The sequence below is a fragment of the Taurulus bubalis genome (assembly GCF_910589615.1).
Source record: "Taurulus bubalis genome assembly, chromosome: 19".
Classification (NCBI taxonomy): domain Eukaryota; kingdom Metazoa; phylum Chordata; class Actinopteri; order Perciformes; family Cottidae; genus Taurulus; species Taurulus bubalis.
The window spans coordinates 150,431-165,974 of record NC_136607.1 but is presented as its reverse complement, the minus strand read 5'-3'; the positions used below and the strand labels follow the sequence as shown (position 1 = coordinate 165,974).

The 15,544-nt window shown below is 44.1% G+C and overlaps 1 protein-coding gene across 1 annotated transcript; it reads right to left on the bottom strand.

The window, feature by feature from the left end:
* Window positions 1-6,029: 6,029 nt before the first annotated feature.
* smyd1a (SET and MYND domain containing 1a) lies at window positions 6,030-14,742 on the bottom strand. The gene is made up of 10 exons (XM_079235529.1): window positions 14,485-14,742; window positions 10,185-10,361; window positions 8,122-8,335; window positions 7,879-8,009; window positions 7,713-7,751; window positions 7,347-7,542; window positions 7,141-7,233; window positions 6,907-7,070; window positions 6,235-6,403; window positions 6,030-6,146 (listed from the first exon to the last, which is right to left on the bottom strand). Exons 1-10 carry the CDS (start codon window positions 14,619-14,621, stop codon window positions 6,060-6,062), a joined length of 1,407 nt encoding a protein of 468 aa, XP_079091655.1. The 5' UTR covers window positions 14,622-14,742; the 3' UTR covers window positions 6,030-6,059.
* Between the last annotated feature and the right edge of the window lie 802 nt (window positions 14,743-15,544).

Sequence of the window (15,544 nt, the reverse complement as noted above, 5' to 3'; positions counted from 1 at the left end):
TTCATGTGGCCACGAGGTCTAGAAACGTTCATGTGGCCACGAGTTCAAGAAATGTTCATGTGGCCACGAGGTCTAGAAACAATTCATGTGACTAAGAAGTCAAGAAACATTCATGTGGCCATGAGGTCTAGAAACATTCATGGGGCCACGAGGTCTAGAAACATTCATGTGGCCACGAGGTATAGAAACGTTCATGTGGCCACGAGGTCTAGAAACGTTCATGTGGTCACGAGTTCAAGAAAGGTTCATGTGGCCACGAGGTCTAGAAACAATTCATGTGACTACGAAGTCTAGAAACTTTCATGTGGCCTCGAGGTCTAGAAACAATTTATGTGACTACGAGGTCTAGAAACGTTCATGTGGCCACGAAGTCTAGAAACGTTCATGTGGCCACGAGGTCTAGAAATGTTCATGTGGCCACGAAGTCTAGAAACGTTCATGTGGCCACGAAGTCTAGAAATGTTCATGTGGCCACAAGTTCAAGAAACGTTCATGTGGCCACGACGTCTAGAAACAATTTATGTGACTACGAAGTCTAGAAACATTCATGTGACTACTAGGTCTAGAAACGTTCATGTGGCCATGAAGTCTAGAAACATTCATGTGGCCACGAGGTCGAGAAACATTCATGTGGCCACGAAGTCTAGAAATGTTCATGTGGCCACGAGGTCTAGAAACGTTCATGTGGCCACGAGTTCAAGAAATGTTCATGTGGCCACGAGGTCTAGAAACAATTCATGTGACTACGAAGTCTAGAAACATTCATGGGGCCACGAGGTCTAGAAATATTCATATGGTCACGAGGTCTAGAAACGGTCATGTGGCCACGAGGTCTAGAAACAATTCATGTGACTACGAGGTCTAGAAACGTTCATGTGGCCACGAAGTCTAGAAACGATCATGTGGCCACGAGGTCTAGAAACGTTCATGTGGCCACGAGTTCAAGAAATGTTCATGTGGCCACGAGGTCTAGAAACAATTCATGTGACTAAGAAGTCAAGAAACATTCATGTGGCCATGAGGTCTAGAAACATTCATGGGGCCAGGAGGTCTAGAAACATTCATGTGGCCACGAGGTATAGAAACGTTCATGTGGCCACGAGGTCTAGAAACGTTCATGTGGTCACGAGTTCAAGAAAGGTTCATGTGGCCACGAGGTCTAGAAACAATTCATGTGACTACGAAGTCTAGAAACTTTCATGTAGCCTCGAGGTCTAGAAACAATTTATGTGACTACGAGGTCTAGAAACGTTCATGTGGCCACGAAGTCTAGAAACGTTCATGTGGCCTCGAGGTCTAGAAACAATTCATGTGACTACGAAGTCTAGAAACGTTCATGTGACTACGAGGTCTAGAAACGTTCATGTGGCCATGAAGTCTAGAAACATTCATGTGGCCACGGGGTCGAGAAACGTTCATGTGGCCACGAAGTCTAGAAATGTTCATGTGGCCACGAAGTCTAGAAATGTTCATGTGGCCACGAGTTCAAGAAACGTTCACGTGGCCACGAGTTCAAGAAACGTTCATGTGGCCACGATTTCAAGAAACGTTCATGTGGCCACAAAGTCTAGAAACATTCATGTGGCCACGAGGTCTAGAAACATTTATGTGGCCACGAGGTATAGAAACGTTCATGTGGCCACGAGGTCTAGAAACGTTCATGTGGCCTCGAGGTCTAGAAACAATTCATGTGACTACGAAGTCTAGAAACATTCATGGGGCCACGAGGTCTAGAAACATTCATGTGGCCACGAGGTCTAGAAACGTTCATGGGGCCACGAGTTCAAGAAACGTTCATGTGGCCACGAGGTATAGAAACGTTCATGTGGCCACGAGGTCTAGAAACGTTCATGTGGCCTCGAGGTCTAGAAACAATTCATGTGACTATGAGGTCTAGAAAAGTTCATGTGGCCACGAAGTCTAGAAATGTTCATGTGGCCATGAAGTCTAGAAACATTCATGTGGCCACGAGGTCTAGAAACGTTCATGTGGCCACGAAGTCTAGAAACGTTCATGTGGCCACGAGGTCTAGAAACGTTCATGTGGCCACGAGTTCAAGAGATGTTCATGTGGCCACGAGGTCTAGAAACAATTCATGTGACTAAGAAGTCAAGAAACATTCATGTGGCCATGAGGTCTAGAAACATTCATGGGGCCACGAGGTCTAGAAACATTCATGTGGCCACGAGGTATAGAAACGTTCATGTGGCCACGAGGTCTAGAAACGTTCATGTGGCCACGAGTTCAAGAAACGTTCATGTGGCCACGAGGTCTAGAAACAATTCATGTGACTACGAGGACTAGAAACGTTCATGTGGCCATGAAGTCTAGAAACATTCATGTGGCCACGAGGTCTAGAAACGTTCATGTGGCCACGAAGTCTAGAAATGTTCATGTGGCCACGAAGTCTAGAAATGTTCATGTGGCCACGATTTCAAGAAACGTTCATGTGGCCACGAGTTCAAGAAACGTTCATGTGGCCACGAGTTCAAGAAACGTTCATGTGGCCACAAAGTCTAGAAACATTCATGTGGCCACAAGTTCAAGAAACGTTCATGTGGCCACGACGTCTAGAAACAATTTATGTGACTACGAGGTCTAGAAACGTTCATGTGGCCATGAAGTCTAGAAACATTCATGTGGCCACGAGGTCTAGAAACGTTCATGTGGCCACGAAGTCTAGAAACGTTCATGTGGCCACGAAGTCTAGAAACGTTCATGTGGCTACGAGTTCAAGAAACGTTCATGTGGCCACGAGGTCTAGAAACAATTCATGTGACTACGAAGTCTAGAAACATTCATGGGGCCACGAGGTCTAGAAACCTTCATGTGGCCATGATGTCTAGAAACAATTCATGTGACTACGAAGTCTAGAAACGTTCATGTGGCCTCGAGGTCTAGAAACAATTCATGTGACTACGAAGTCTAGAAACATTCATGTGACTACGGGGTCGAGAAACGTTCATGTGGCCACGAAGTCTAGAAATGTTCATGTGGCCACGAAGTCTAGAAATGTTCATGTGGCCACGAGTTCAAGAAACGTTCACATGGCCACGAGTTCAAGAAACGTTCATGTGGCCACGATTTCAAGAAACGTTCATGTGGCCACAAAGTCTAGAAACATTCATGTGGCCACGAGGTCTAGAAACATTCATGTGGCCACGAGGTATAGAAACGTTCATGTGGCCACGAGGTCTAGAAACGTTCATGTGGCCTCGAGGTCTAGAAACAATTCATGTGACTACGAAGTCTAGAAACATTCATGGGGCCACGAGGTCTAGAAACATTCATGTGGCCACGAGGTCTAGAAACGTTCATGGGGCCACGAGTTCAAGAAACGTTCATGTGGCCACGAGGTATAGAAACGTTCATGTGGCCACGAGGTCTAGAAACGTTCATGTGGCCACGAGTTCAAGAAACGTTCATGTGGCCACGAGGTCTAGAAACAATTCATGTTGCTACGAAGTCTAGAAACGTTCATGTGGCCTCGAGGTCTAGAAACAATTCATGTGACTATGAGGTCTAGAAAAGTTCATGTGGCCACAAAGTCTAGAAATGTTTATGTGGCCATGAAGTCTAGAAACATTCATGTGGCCACGAGGTCTAGAAACGTTCATGTGGCCACGAAGTCTAGAAACGTTCATGTGGCCACGAGGTCTAGAAACGTTCATGTGGCCACGAGTTCAAGAGATGTTCATGTGGCCACAAGGTCTAGAAACAATTCATGTGACTAAGAAGTCAAGAATCATTCATGTGGCCATGAGGTCTAGAAACATTCATGGGGCCACGAGGTCTAGAAACATTCATGTGGCCACGAGGTATAGAAATGTTCATGTGGCCACGAGGTCTAGAAACGTTCATGTGGCCACGAGTTCAAGAAACGTTCATGTGGCCACGAGGTCTAGAAACAATTCATGTGACTACGAGGACTAGAAACGTTCATGTGGCCATGAAGTCTAGAAACATTCATGTGGCCACGAGGTCTAGAAACGTTCATGTGGCCACGAAGTCTAGAAATGTTCATGTGGCCACGAAGTCTAGAAATGTTCATGTGGCCACGATTTCAAGAAACGTTCATGTGGCCACGAGTTCAAGAAACGTTCATGTGGCCACAAGTTCAAGAAACGTTCATGTGGCCACGAGTTCAAGAAACGTTCATGTGGCCACAAAGTCTAGAAACATTCATGTGGCCACAAGTTCAAGAAACGTTCATGTGGCCACGACGTCTAGAAACAATTTATGTGACTACGAGGTCTAGAAACGTTCATGTGGCTACGAGTTCAAGAAACGTTCATGTGGCCACGAGGTCTAGAAACAATTCATGTGACTACGAAGTCTAGAAACATTCATGGGGCCACGAGGTCTAGAAACATTCATGTGATCACGAGGTCTAGAAACATTCATGTGGTCACGAGGTCTAGAAACGTTCATGTGGCCACGAAGTCTAGAAACGTTCATGTGGCCACGAGGTCTAGAAGCGTTCATGTGGCCACGAGTTCAAGAAATGTTCATGTGGCCACGAGGTCTAGAAACAATTCATGTGACTAAGAAGTCTAGAAACATTCATGTGGCCATGAGGTCTAGAAACATTCATGGGGCCACGAGGTCTAGAATCATTCATGTGGCCACGAGGTATAGAAATGTTCATGTGGCCACAAAGTCTAGAAACGTTCATGTGGCCACAAAGTCTAGAAACATTCATGTGGCCACGAGTTCAAGAAACATTCATGTGGCCACGAGGTCTAGAAACAAGTCATGTGACGACAAAGTCTAGAAACATTCATGTGGCCACAAGGTCAAGAAACGTTCATGTGGCCACGAGGTCTAGAAACGTTTATGTGGCCACGAGGTCTAGAAACGTTCATGTGGCCACAAAGTCTAGAAACATTCATGTGGCCATGAGCTCTAGAAACGTTCATGTGGCCATGAGGTCTAGAAACAATTCATGTGACTACGAGGTCTAGAAACATTCATGTGTCCACGAAGTCTAGAAATGTTCATGTGGCCACGAGTTCAAGAAACGTTCATGTTGCCACAAAGTCTGGAAACATTCATGTGGCCACAAGGTCAAGAAACGTTCATGTGGCCACGAGGTCTAGAAACGTTCATGTGGCCATGAGGGCTAGAAACATTCATGTGGCCACGAGGTCTAGAAACATTCATGTGGCCACGAGGCCTAGAAACGTTCATGTGGCCACAAGGTCTAGAAATGTTCATGTGGCCACGAGTTCAAGAAACGTTCATGTGGCCACGAGGTCTCGAAAAAATTCATGTGACTACGAAGTCTAGAAACATTCATGTGGCCACAAGGTCTAGAAACATTCATGGGGCCACGAGGTCTAGAAACATTCATGTGGCCACAAGGTCTAGAAACGTTCATGTGGCCACGAGATTTTAGAAACGTTCATGTGGCCACGAGGTCTTGCAACTTTCATGTGGCCACAAGGTCTAGAAACGTTCATGTGGCCACAAAGTCTAGAAACGTTCATGTGGCCATGAGTTCAAGAAACGTTCATGTGGCCACGAGGTCTAGAAACGTTCATGTGGCCACTGACGTTTATCTGTAAACTATTCATACAGTCAGCTGCTTTGTCATGTTTGTTGTGTGTAGTGTAGTGTGTAGTAGTGTGTAGTGTGTAGTGTAGTATAGTGTGTAGTAGTGTGTAGTGTGTAGTCGTGTGTAGTGTGCTGGCCTAGTGAACCGTGTTGTCTTCACATGAGAAGCCGCTATCAGAGCGTTTAGTGCATCTTGAATGTCATCAGCTGCTTTAGAGGATTTAACTCTTTAACAGTTCATTGAGTCTTTAGTCTGTTCAGTTCAAGAGAATGTGGAGAAACAAGTGAACACAATCTACTACTTGAATAGTTTACTAATACATAATGTTTGTGTGGAGGATGGACTTCAGTACCAACGTTTTTATTGTAGTTAAGACTCAGGGGACTGAGTGCAGAGATTTACACACACACACACACACACACACATATATATATATATATATATATATATATATATATATATATATATATATATATATATATATATATTTAAGATGGGATCATCAGTGTTGCAGATGAGCATTGCTTGCGGAGGTTTCCTCTTTCTGCTTGAAGGTCTTCAGCTCCATCTCAGTCTGCATGCGCATCGACTGAAGGCATAAAAACAGGATTACTGTGAGACTGTAGAAACACATGTAGAGGACGTGGTTATTCTGGCTGCAGCGGGTGAAGCCGTACCTCCAGGTCTCTGGTGACGTGGTGGTTGGGTCCGTGCGTCACCAGCAGGATGCCGTAGGCCTTGCAGATCAGACCGTGACCCGCCTCCACCTGCCCCGCATGCCAGTGGGTGACGCCGGCCCGCATGACGGCCAGGCCCAGCTGGGCGTTGTTGGGGTGGTACAGCTTCCTGCAGAAACAAACATATAACATCCCGCTGTGGATACCAAGCCTTATTGATACGTCCCACAGAGCTCCGTGCTGTCACAGCACATTTAAAAACACATCAATGAGACGCTAGAAACTCACCCAATGGGGATTATTCCTGCTGAAAATAGTCCCCGACAAATGCACTAATTCTTACTGTTTGAAGAACATTTGTCAAAAACTAGCGACATTAATGAGGCTTTCATAACAATGATTGATATGTTTGTGTGACTTCCTGCTGTCAGTCTGACTGTGAGACCTCCATGACGTCCAGCTGGAGAGATTCAAGCTCCCAACGCTAACTTCTGCTGACAGAGCAGTTTCTATGCATCTGGAACACGGGGACTTTAAACATGAATCCTAACTTCACCCTGGACAGTGTGTCTGTCTGTCTGTGTGTGTGTGTGTGTGTGTGTGTGTGTGTGTGTGTGTGTGTGTGTGTGTTCAGTGTGGTCGTAGTAGTGGTCGAGGTGTGTGTTTCCTCACATGTATCCCTCCACCATCCGGCGGGCGTATTCCGCCGCCTCAGAGAAGGCCTGCAGGTAGCAGAGCACCTCGCTGGCCTCGCTCAGCACGCGCAGCTTCAGCAGGTGAGTGTCGGCCAAGACGCCGTCCTGCTTCTGCAGACACTCACGACACAACCTCACCACCTGAGGGAGGAAGCAGAGGAAGTGAGGCGACCACAGAGAGAGGCAGGAAGCTGAGAGCGGCGTTGGGTACCTGGCGGTAATCCTTCTCCACGCGGGACCTCTGGATGCTCTGCAGGAGCTCCTGACTGAAGGCGGTTCCCTCCTTCAGCTGGGCAGCAGAGGGCTGAGAGGGACACAGACATGCAGCGTGTCATCATCATGAAGGTAAAGTAAAGTAAAGACTGTCATCATCATGAAGGTAAAGTAAAGTAAAGACTGTCATCATATAGAACCCACCGTGTTCCCCCCGCTCTCCTCGGCCGCCGCCATTAGGTCGTCCTTGATGCGGCCGCTGCAGTGCTCACAGCTGCACAGGAAGTGGAACTGCTCCTTCAGCTTCTGCTGCCGTTCAGCGGCCAGGCGGAGGACGTCCACGTAGCTGATGGTCAGCTCCTCGCCTTCTGAGATCTTACCTAGCGCCCGCAGCTCCACCCTGAGACACACGGCTTTTACTTCCTGTAGCAGTTCATTAGCATTCAATGACATCATCGTCTGTGTTAATCCAAGCAACACATCAGTGTGTGAGTGGTCTTGATATCGGTCATAATTGATGTTGTAATTGTGTCTAGTTTTAATAGAACATATCATACATGTACTACTTACCTCCTCTGAGAATGGAGAGCAGAACTCACAGCTGACTGGCTGCAGAAGAAAGCAACAGTCCGTTCTGGTCTTTTGTTTATTGTGTTTGTCATTATGACCACAGCTGCATTATTGTACATAATACATCTCAGAGTCTCTGGCTAGATGCAGCAGTGTTGGTACCTACTTTCCGTGGTTGAGGACAGCGCTGCAGTTGGGCCAGCAGTCGTGGTTGACCAGACAGAGGTTGGGGAACAGACCCAGACCCACCGCCTGAAGGCCTCTCTGGTCACTGAGCGTGAAGCCGTTACACTGGATCTACAGAGATAGCACTGTATAACTACACTGTATCTACAGAGATGAAGCTCTTTCCTAGCACACTTTACAAACATAACAAGGCACTGAGGAATAACAACTCCTTCATTCTTACGATGCCAAAGATGTGTGAGATGTCGTCAGCGAGGTGCTGCTTCCTCCCATTGGACCAGTACTCCTGGAAGGTGTGCACGTCAGTGTGCAGCTGCTTGAGGTCTTCTTCAGGGAGGTCCATCACATGGTCCTCCAGCTGCTCCACTGAGACCAGCTGGCTGTCCGACACGATGCCAGAGTCCCTGTGGACGCGCCACAGCACCCGAGCTGCCAGACTGGGACATGGAGAGGGTTCATTCTATAGTATAATATAATATACTATACTATACTATATTATATTATACTATAGTATACTATATACTATATAGTATAGTATATACTGCAACTTCCTGCTGCTGAACTCGGACAGGACTGAAGTTATTCTACTCGGCCCAGAACACCTCAGAAATCAAGTATCTGATGATATGGTTTCTCTGGATGGCATCGCTCTGGCATCTACCACCACCGTAAGGAATCTCTAAGTTATTTTTGACCAGGACCTATCCTTTGGCTCCCACGTGAAACAGATCTCAAGGACCGCCTTTTTTCACCTACGGAACATCTCAAAGATCCGGCACATCCTGTCCCAAAGCGATGCAGAAACATTGATCCACGTATTTGTTACTTCAAGACTGGATTACTGTAACTCCGTATTATCAGGCTGCCCTGGTAAATCCCTTGGATCTCTCTAACTGATCCAGAATGCTGCAGCTCGTGTACTAACGAGGACGCGGAAGAGAGATCACATTACTCATGTACTAGCCGCTCTCCACTGGCTTCCTGTAAGATCGAGAATCCTTCTCCTTACCTACAAAGCCTTAACTGGTGATGCACCATCATATCTTAAGGAGATCATAGTACCATATTACCCCACGAGAGCATTACGCTCACTGAATGCAGGGTTACTTGTGGTTCCCAGAGTGTTCAAAAGTAGGTTGGGGGCTAGAGCTTTCAGTTGTCAGGCTCCTCTTCTGTGGAATCAGCTTCCACTTTCAGTCCGGGGGGCAGACAGTCACCTCATTTAAGAGTAGACTTAAGACTTTCCTCTTTGATAGCGCTTATAGATAGGGCTGTTTCAGGCTTATAGTTAGGGCTGGCTCAGGTTTGCCCTGGTCCAACCCCCAGATATGCTGCTCTAGGCCTAGACTGCTGGGGGACATCTTAGGATACACTGAGCTCCTCTTCTCCTCTTCTTTCTCTCCTTCTGGATAAATTATTGTCTCTTCAATGCACATTACTAACTCTACTTTTCCCCCATGGATTCATGGCTGTCTGGAACCGGTCCTGCCTGCTGCCATGTCCCTGCTGATGCCCTTCCTCTCTACCTCCTTCTGCTTCATGGATCGTGGTTATCTGGATCATGGACCATGCCTACTACTCATTATATGAATAATTTCTGTCATATTCATGCAATGTGTGTGTGTGTGTGTGTGTGTAACTCTGTTACGTTATTCATTCTGGTCACATGACATCTATTATTCTGTCCATCCTTGAGAGGGATCCTCCTCTGTTGCTCTATGAAGGTTCTTCCTGTTTTCCCTGTGAAAGGGTTTTTACTATCTTTATTTGGGGAGTTTTTCCTGATCCGATGTGAGGTCCTGGGACAGGATGTTATGTTACAGATTGTTAATTTGTTCCAACCATAGATGTTAAACTCTAATGTAATGTAACCATATATGTGATATTGGGTGACATAATTAGATAACATAACTTTACACGGTATCATATTTGAGACAAAAAGAAGGCCTTGTTCTGTAAAACAAGGCTTTATTTCCTTGCACTTCTGTATCACAGATATGTTGTTCTGTATCACAGATATGTTGTTCTGTATCACAGACATGTTATGTATCACAGACATGTTATGTATCACAGATATGTTGTTCTGTGTCACAGATATGTTGTTATGTATCACAGACAGATGTTCCTGTATCAGACAGAGTGTTCTGTATCACAGACATGTTGTTCTGTATCACAGACATGTTGTTCTGTATCACAGACAGATGGTTCTGAATCACAGACAGAACCAGTTCATGCAGTGAACGGTGTGTTCATGGTCTCCTGAGATTCCTCTGGTCTTCTCCTTACCGGACGTTCCCGCTGGGCGCTTTGCCCATCTTCTTGATGGCTGCACATTCCTGCTTGTGTTCCTCCCAGCATGCACTCTGGCAGGTGCGGTCGCAGTAATGGGCAAACTTACATAGAGCGCAGCGGTGCAGCTTGGCCTGGCGTCGGAAACAGCTGTGGCACACCTGAGAGGCCAGACTGAGGAAACCAGAGAGAAGCATCGTCATTGACTGCAGTGAGACTAAAGAAGTGAAACTAAAGAACTAAAGAAGTGAGACTAAAGAACTAAAGAAGTGAGACTAAAGAAGTGAAACTAAAGAACTAAAGAAGTGAGACTAAAGAACTAAAGAAGTGAGACTAAAGAAGTGAAACTAAAGAACTAAAGAAGTGAGACTAAAGAAGTGAAACTAAAGAACTAAAGAAGTGAGACTAAAGAACTAAATAAGTGAGTCTAAAGAAGTGAAACTAAAGAACTAAAGAAGTGAGACTAAAGAACTAAAGAAGTGAGACTAAAGAAGTGAAACTAAAGAACTAATGAAGTGAAACTAAATAACTAAATAAGTGAGACTAAATAAGTGAGACTAAAGAAGTGAGACTAAAGAAGTGAAACTAAAGAACTAAAGAAGTGAGACTAAAGAACTAAAGAAGTGAGACTAAATCAGTGAAACTAAAGAACTAAAGAAGTGAGACTAAAGAACTAAAGAAGTGAAACTAAAGAAGTGAGACTAAAGAACTAAAGAAGTGAAACTAAAGAAGTGAGACTAAATAAGTGAAACTAAAGAACTAAAGAAGTGAGACTAAAGAACTAAAGAAGTGAGACTAAAGAACTAAAGAAGTGAAACTAAAGAAGTGAGACTAAAGAACTAAAGAAGTGAAACTAAATAACTAAAGAAGTGAGACTAAAGAACTAAAGAAGTGAGACTAAAGAACTAAAGAAGTGAAACTAAAGAAGTGAGACTAAATAAGTGAAACTAAAGAACTAAAGAAGTGAGACTAAAGAACTAAAGAAGTGAAACTAAAGAAGTGAGACTAAAGAACTAAAGAAGTGAAACTAAATAACTAAAGAAGTGAGACTAAAGAACTAAATGAGTGAAACTAAAGAACTAAAGAAGTGAAACTAAATAAGTGAGACTAAAGAACTAAAGAAGTGAAACTAACGAACTAAAGAAGTGAGACTAAAGAACTAAATAAGTGAAACTAAAGAACAAAAGAAGTGAACCTAAAGAAGTGAGACTAAAGAAGTGAAACTAAATAACTAAAGAAGTGAGACTAAAGAACTAAAGAAGTGAGACTAAAGAACTAAAGAAGTGAAACTAAAGAAGTGAGACTAAATAAGTGAAACTAAAGAACTAAAGAAGTGAGACTAAAGAACTAAAGAAGTGAAACTAAATAACTAAAGAAGTGAGACTAAAGAACTAAATAAGTGAAACTAAAGAACTAAAGAAGTGAAACTAAATAACTAAAGAAGTGAGACTAAAGAACTAAAGAAGTGAAACTAAAGAACTAAAGAAGTGAGACTAAAGAACTAAATAAGTGAAACTAAAGAAGTGAAACTAAAGAAGTGAGACTAAAGAACTAAAGAAGTGAAACTAAATAACTAAAGAAGTGAGACTAAAGAACTAAAGAAGTGAAACTAAATAACTAAAGAAGTGAGACTAAAGAACTAAAGAACTAAAGAAGTGAAACTAAATAACTAAAGAAGTGAGACTAAAGAACTAAATGAGTGAAACTAAAGAACTAAAGAAGTGAAACTAAAGAAGTGAGACTAAAGAACTAAAGAAGTGAAACTAAAGAACTAAAAAAGTGAGACTAAAGAACTAAAGAAGTGAGACTAAAGAAGTGAAACTAAAGAACTAAATAAGTGAAACTAAAGAAGTGAGACTAAAGAACTAAAGAAGTGAAACTAAAGAACTAAAGAAGTGAGACTATGTAAGTGAGACTAAAGAACTAAAGAAGTGAGACTAAAGAAGTGAGACTAAAGAACTAAAGAAATGAGACTAAAGAAATGTATAAAGAAACACATCTAGTTATCCTCACCTCTACTCTGAGAACTCCACGGTGTTAATATGAAGCTCTGAGAGCTCATCCCATGACGTCATCACACCTCATGGTGTCAGACATTAAACATCACATTTTGATTTGTTAAAGTTCACTAACTTTGTCTCAAAAGCAACAACTTCTTAAAGATGATTCACTTAGTAGTTGACTGACCCAACATTATGTTGCACTACATAGTAAGTATTTATGTGTAAGTGATTTATGAATCTTATTATAGATGATGACAGTCTGAACATTTTAATGAAACTTCTTCTAGTTTCGGAATTTTTTGACATTTTTGTTTGAAAACTGGTTCTGGCTTTATTGAATGTGTCTTTGGGAAAGGTTGTATGCAGTTATTCAGTTATCTGCATACTAAATACTACTCTACCGTAAGTACTATTTAGCTGTAATATCATTAAATATACAGTATGCATAAACAAAACACCGATACACGAGCACATAAATATCACATATAGATTATCTGTCAGTTAGATCCAGCTTGTAGACGTGATAACATGTGTTTCCTGTTATAGGACCATGAAGACACACACACACACACACACACACACACACACACACACACACACACACACACAGGCTCCCAGTCACTCGCAGCTCTTTTCTTACGCTGACTCGGCAGATCCATTAGTCGTTAGCGTTAGCCGTTAGTGTCGTATGGCTCAGACTCAACGCCACCAGATCTGTGTCTAGCATTCCAGCACATAGACCGGCCCGCTGACCTCAGCTGTAATGCCACATACTATTTACAGAAAGGTCCACACACTGTAACTGTTGCAGAATTCAAAAGCTGCATTGCATTACTTTCCAGCTTTAAAAAAGAAGACAAAAGGTCAGCTGATCAAAAGTCAAACGATGACAATAACATGATTAGGATATGTTAAGGCATGTTAGTTATGAGCCATTCTTGCCTCATTCACAAAAGTCCCAGGACATGGTAGTTACACGTCTAAACTAACACTTTACTCAGATCATGAAACATGGCAGTACAGCTGACCATAATATTGCAGACAATTGGCTTTGGTCTCTTACAACAACTGAACAAATCATTAGATGTGCCAACACTTCCTCCAGTTAATGGAATATTAAATAAATAAGAAGATGGCACTCTGTGCCGTGGTCAGCATGGAGCTGGAGCCCAGAGAGGACGAGTTCAGCTCGGTATGAAGACAGGAAGCTGCTCCTTGTTCCATGGGAGCTTTCAGCTTCAGTGCATTAGTTAATAAATGACTAGTGAACTTTGGACGGAGACAGACTCACTGCTTCAATGTCCTTCCAATCTTTATGGCCAGGACATAATAACCTGTTGGCTATCATTCAGAGTCTTTCTCAATGTGATTGATAAAACAGGAATACTTCTTTGGGGTCAAAGAATAGTGACACCGTGAATCCCAAACGTTAAACCACAAACTAAGCCAAATTTCTTGGTACTGTGGACATTTTGACGTCTCTTTAAAACTCGTTCAAATAGAGCTCATCATCCAGGACTTCAGGTTTCACAACACTGCGGTTGAGTAATCAAGCCGGTCTCTCTCTATCAACATGTCTGGTCCGACACAGGGAACTCTCTGCTCTGCTGCCGGACTCCAAACTAAACATGGGGGTTTCATATTCATTTTCTTTTTTCTGAATAACTTTTTTATGAACTTTTAGCAGTTGTGACAATAATCCTACTGTAGTATGAAGCATATGAACAGTGTCAGAAAAAAAGAGGTTTGACCGATCGAGACCCAGGCGACATTAATCTACTGCATATAGAGAAAGAAATGTCATGTCCTGCTACTGAGATGTTCCCATATGAGCTCAATGGAATAATAATGCTGATCTCCGGTAGAGAAAAAGCCTACGAGCGTGAGGGGTTGTCTTCCTGTCTGAACTCACGCTAGAGCTTCATGTGTTTATACGAAACAAATAATAACCGGTTGCTGTGGCGTCATAATGAGGTGATTAGGTTTTTCAGCTTGTAGAGAAAGCACTGAATGCGCAGGTAGAAATCCACGGCCCGCCACAGATTTTTAATATTAGAAATTTATTTGAAAGCTTGCAAGGTGTCAAAACAATGCAGTGGCAGAGCCTCCATTGAACACTAAACCCAAAAGTATATCAGCTCACGACGTCTCCCACTGCTGGTGTCATGAGAATTCATCTAGAAATGAGGTAACCTGACCTCTTGCACCACACAGTGTCAGCCAAGTGTGCAGACATGCCGAGTCCTCCTGCCAATCCATCTAGTCTAAGACCATAACAACCGGGAGCCTCGTACCTGTCGAAGACCACAGCAGAGAAACTGGGCTCGGCGAAGACCACTTCCCCGGCATTGAGCTCTTTGGTGGCCCTCAGGCCTCGACCCTTCTTCCCAGCATCAAACAGCTGAGCACTCTCCATGTTCCCCACAGTCATACTGGCCAAACCAAACCAGAGGCAGAAGGCTGGGACTGGGATGAGGGTCTAAACCAGCTGCAGGGACCGGAGACTTCTCCTGAAACTCTAAGGAACACCTGAGCCAGACCCCGGCTACAGCCCAAAATAAATCTGCCCCTTGAGAGGTTGTACCAACTCCCAAGAGTGGGAAGGGGGGTCTGGTGGAGGGGGAGGTGGTCTAGGGGGCCCCTTCTTTGGGCTGGGCCCTCTGGGGGTATTTTGGTCCGGCAGCTGTGGCTGTCGGTCAGAGGCTCGTGACAGGAAACAGAGCCGCTCAACTTCAGAGCCTCTTTGCTGGTTCCTTTCCTCTGAAGCCTTTGCTTCAGTGAAGGGGGTCGCATCCCAAACACCGTCATGCTCTCTGTAACACAACATGGACACCCTGAGTGAAGGGGGTCGCGTCCCAAACGCCGTCATGCTCTCTGTCCCGCAGGACGTGGACATGTCCATGGTGCAGCGGCAACATTTCGTCCATAGATCATCATTTGGTCCTAACTGCTGGTAATTGATCTGTGGACGTTCACGCTAACCTTTGACCTTTCCTGTAACACCAGGGCCGTTTCTCAATCAGCGTTCTTCTCTGTACTCGTGTTCTCTGTACTCGTGAAACGTCATCAGTCGCGGCCCAAGTACTGTTCCAATTCAAAAGTCCGCTTCTCGCCAAGAACGGTGAAAACCCCCGGATGTGACTTGATCCACCCATTTTACCGGGGACGCATCAGAGCAGACTTGAGCGTTCTTGAGAGAGCCAATATCCCAGAATGCATTTCGGACCAGCAAACGGGGAACAATGACGGATGAGAAAACTCACAACTGAAAGTTGACGTTCTCTGAATACTACCGTTGTTGAGTCACAGAATTTAATTTTAGGATGTTTTCAGGCGAGAAGTTAGTTGTTTAAG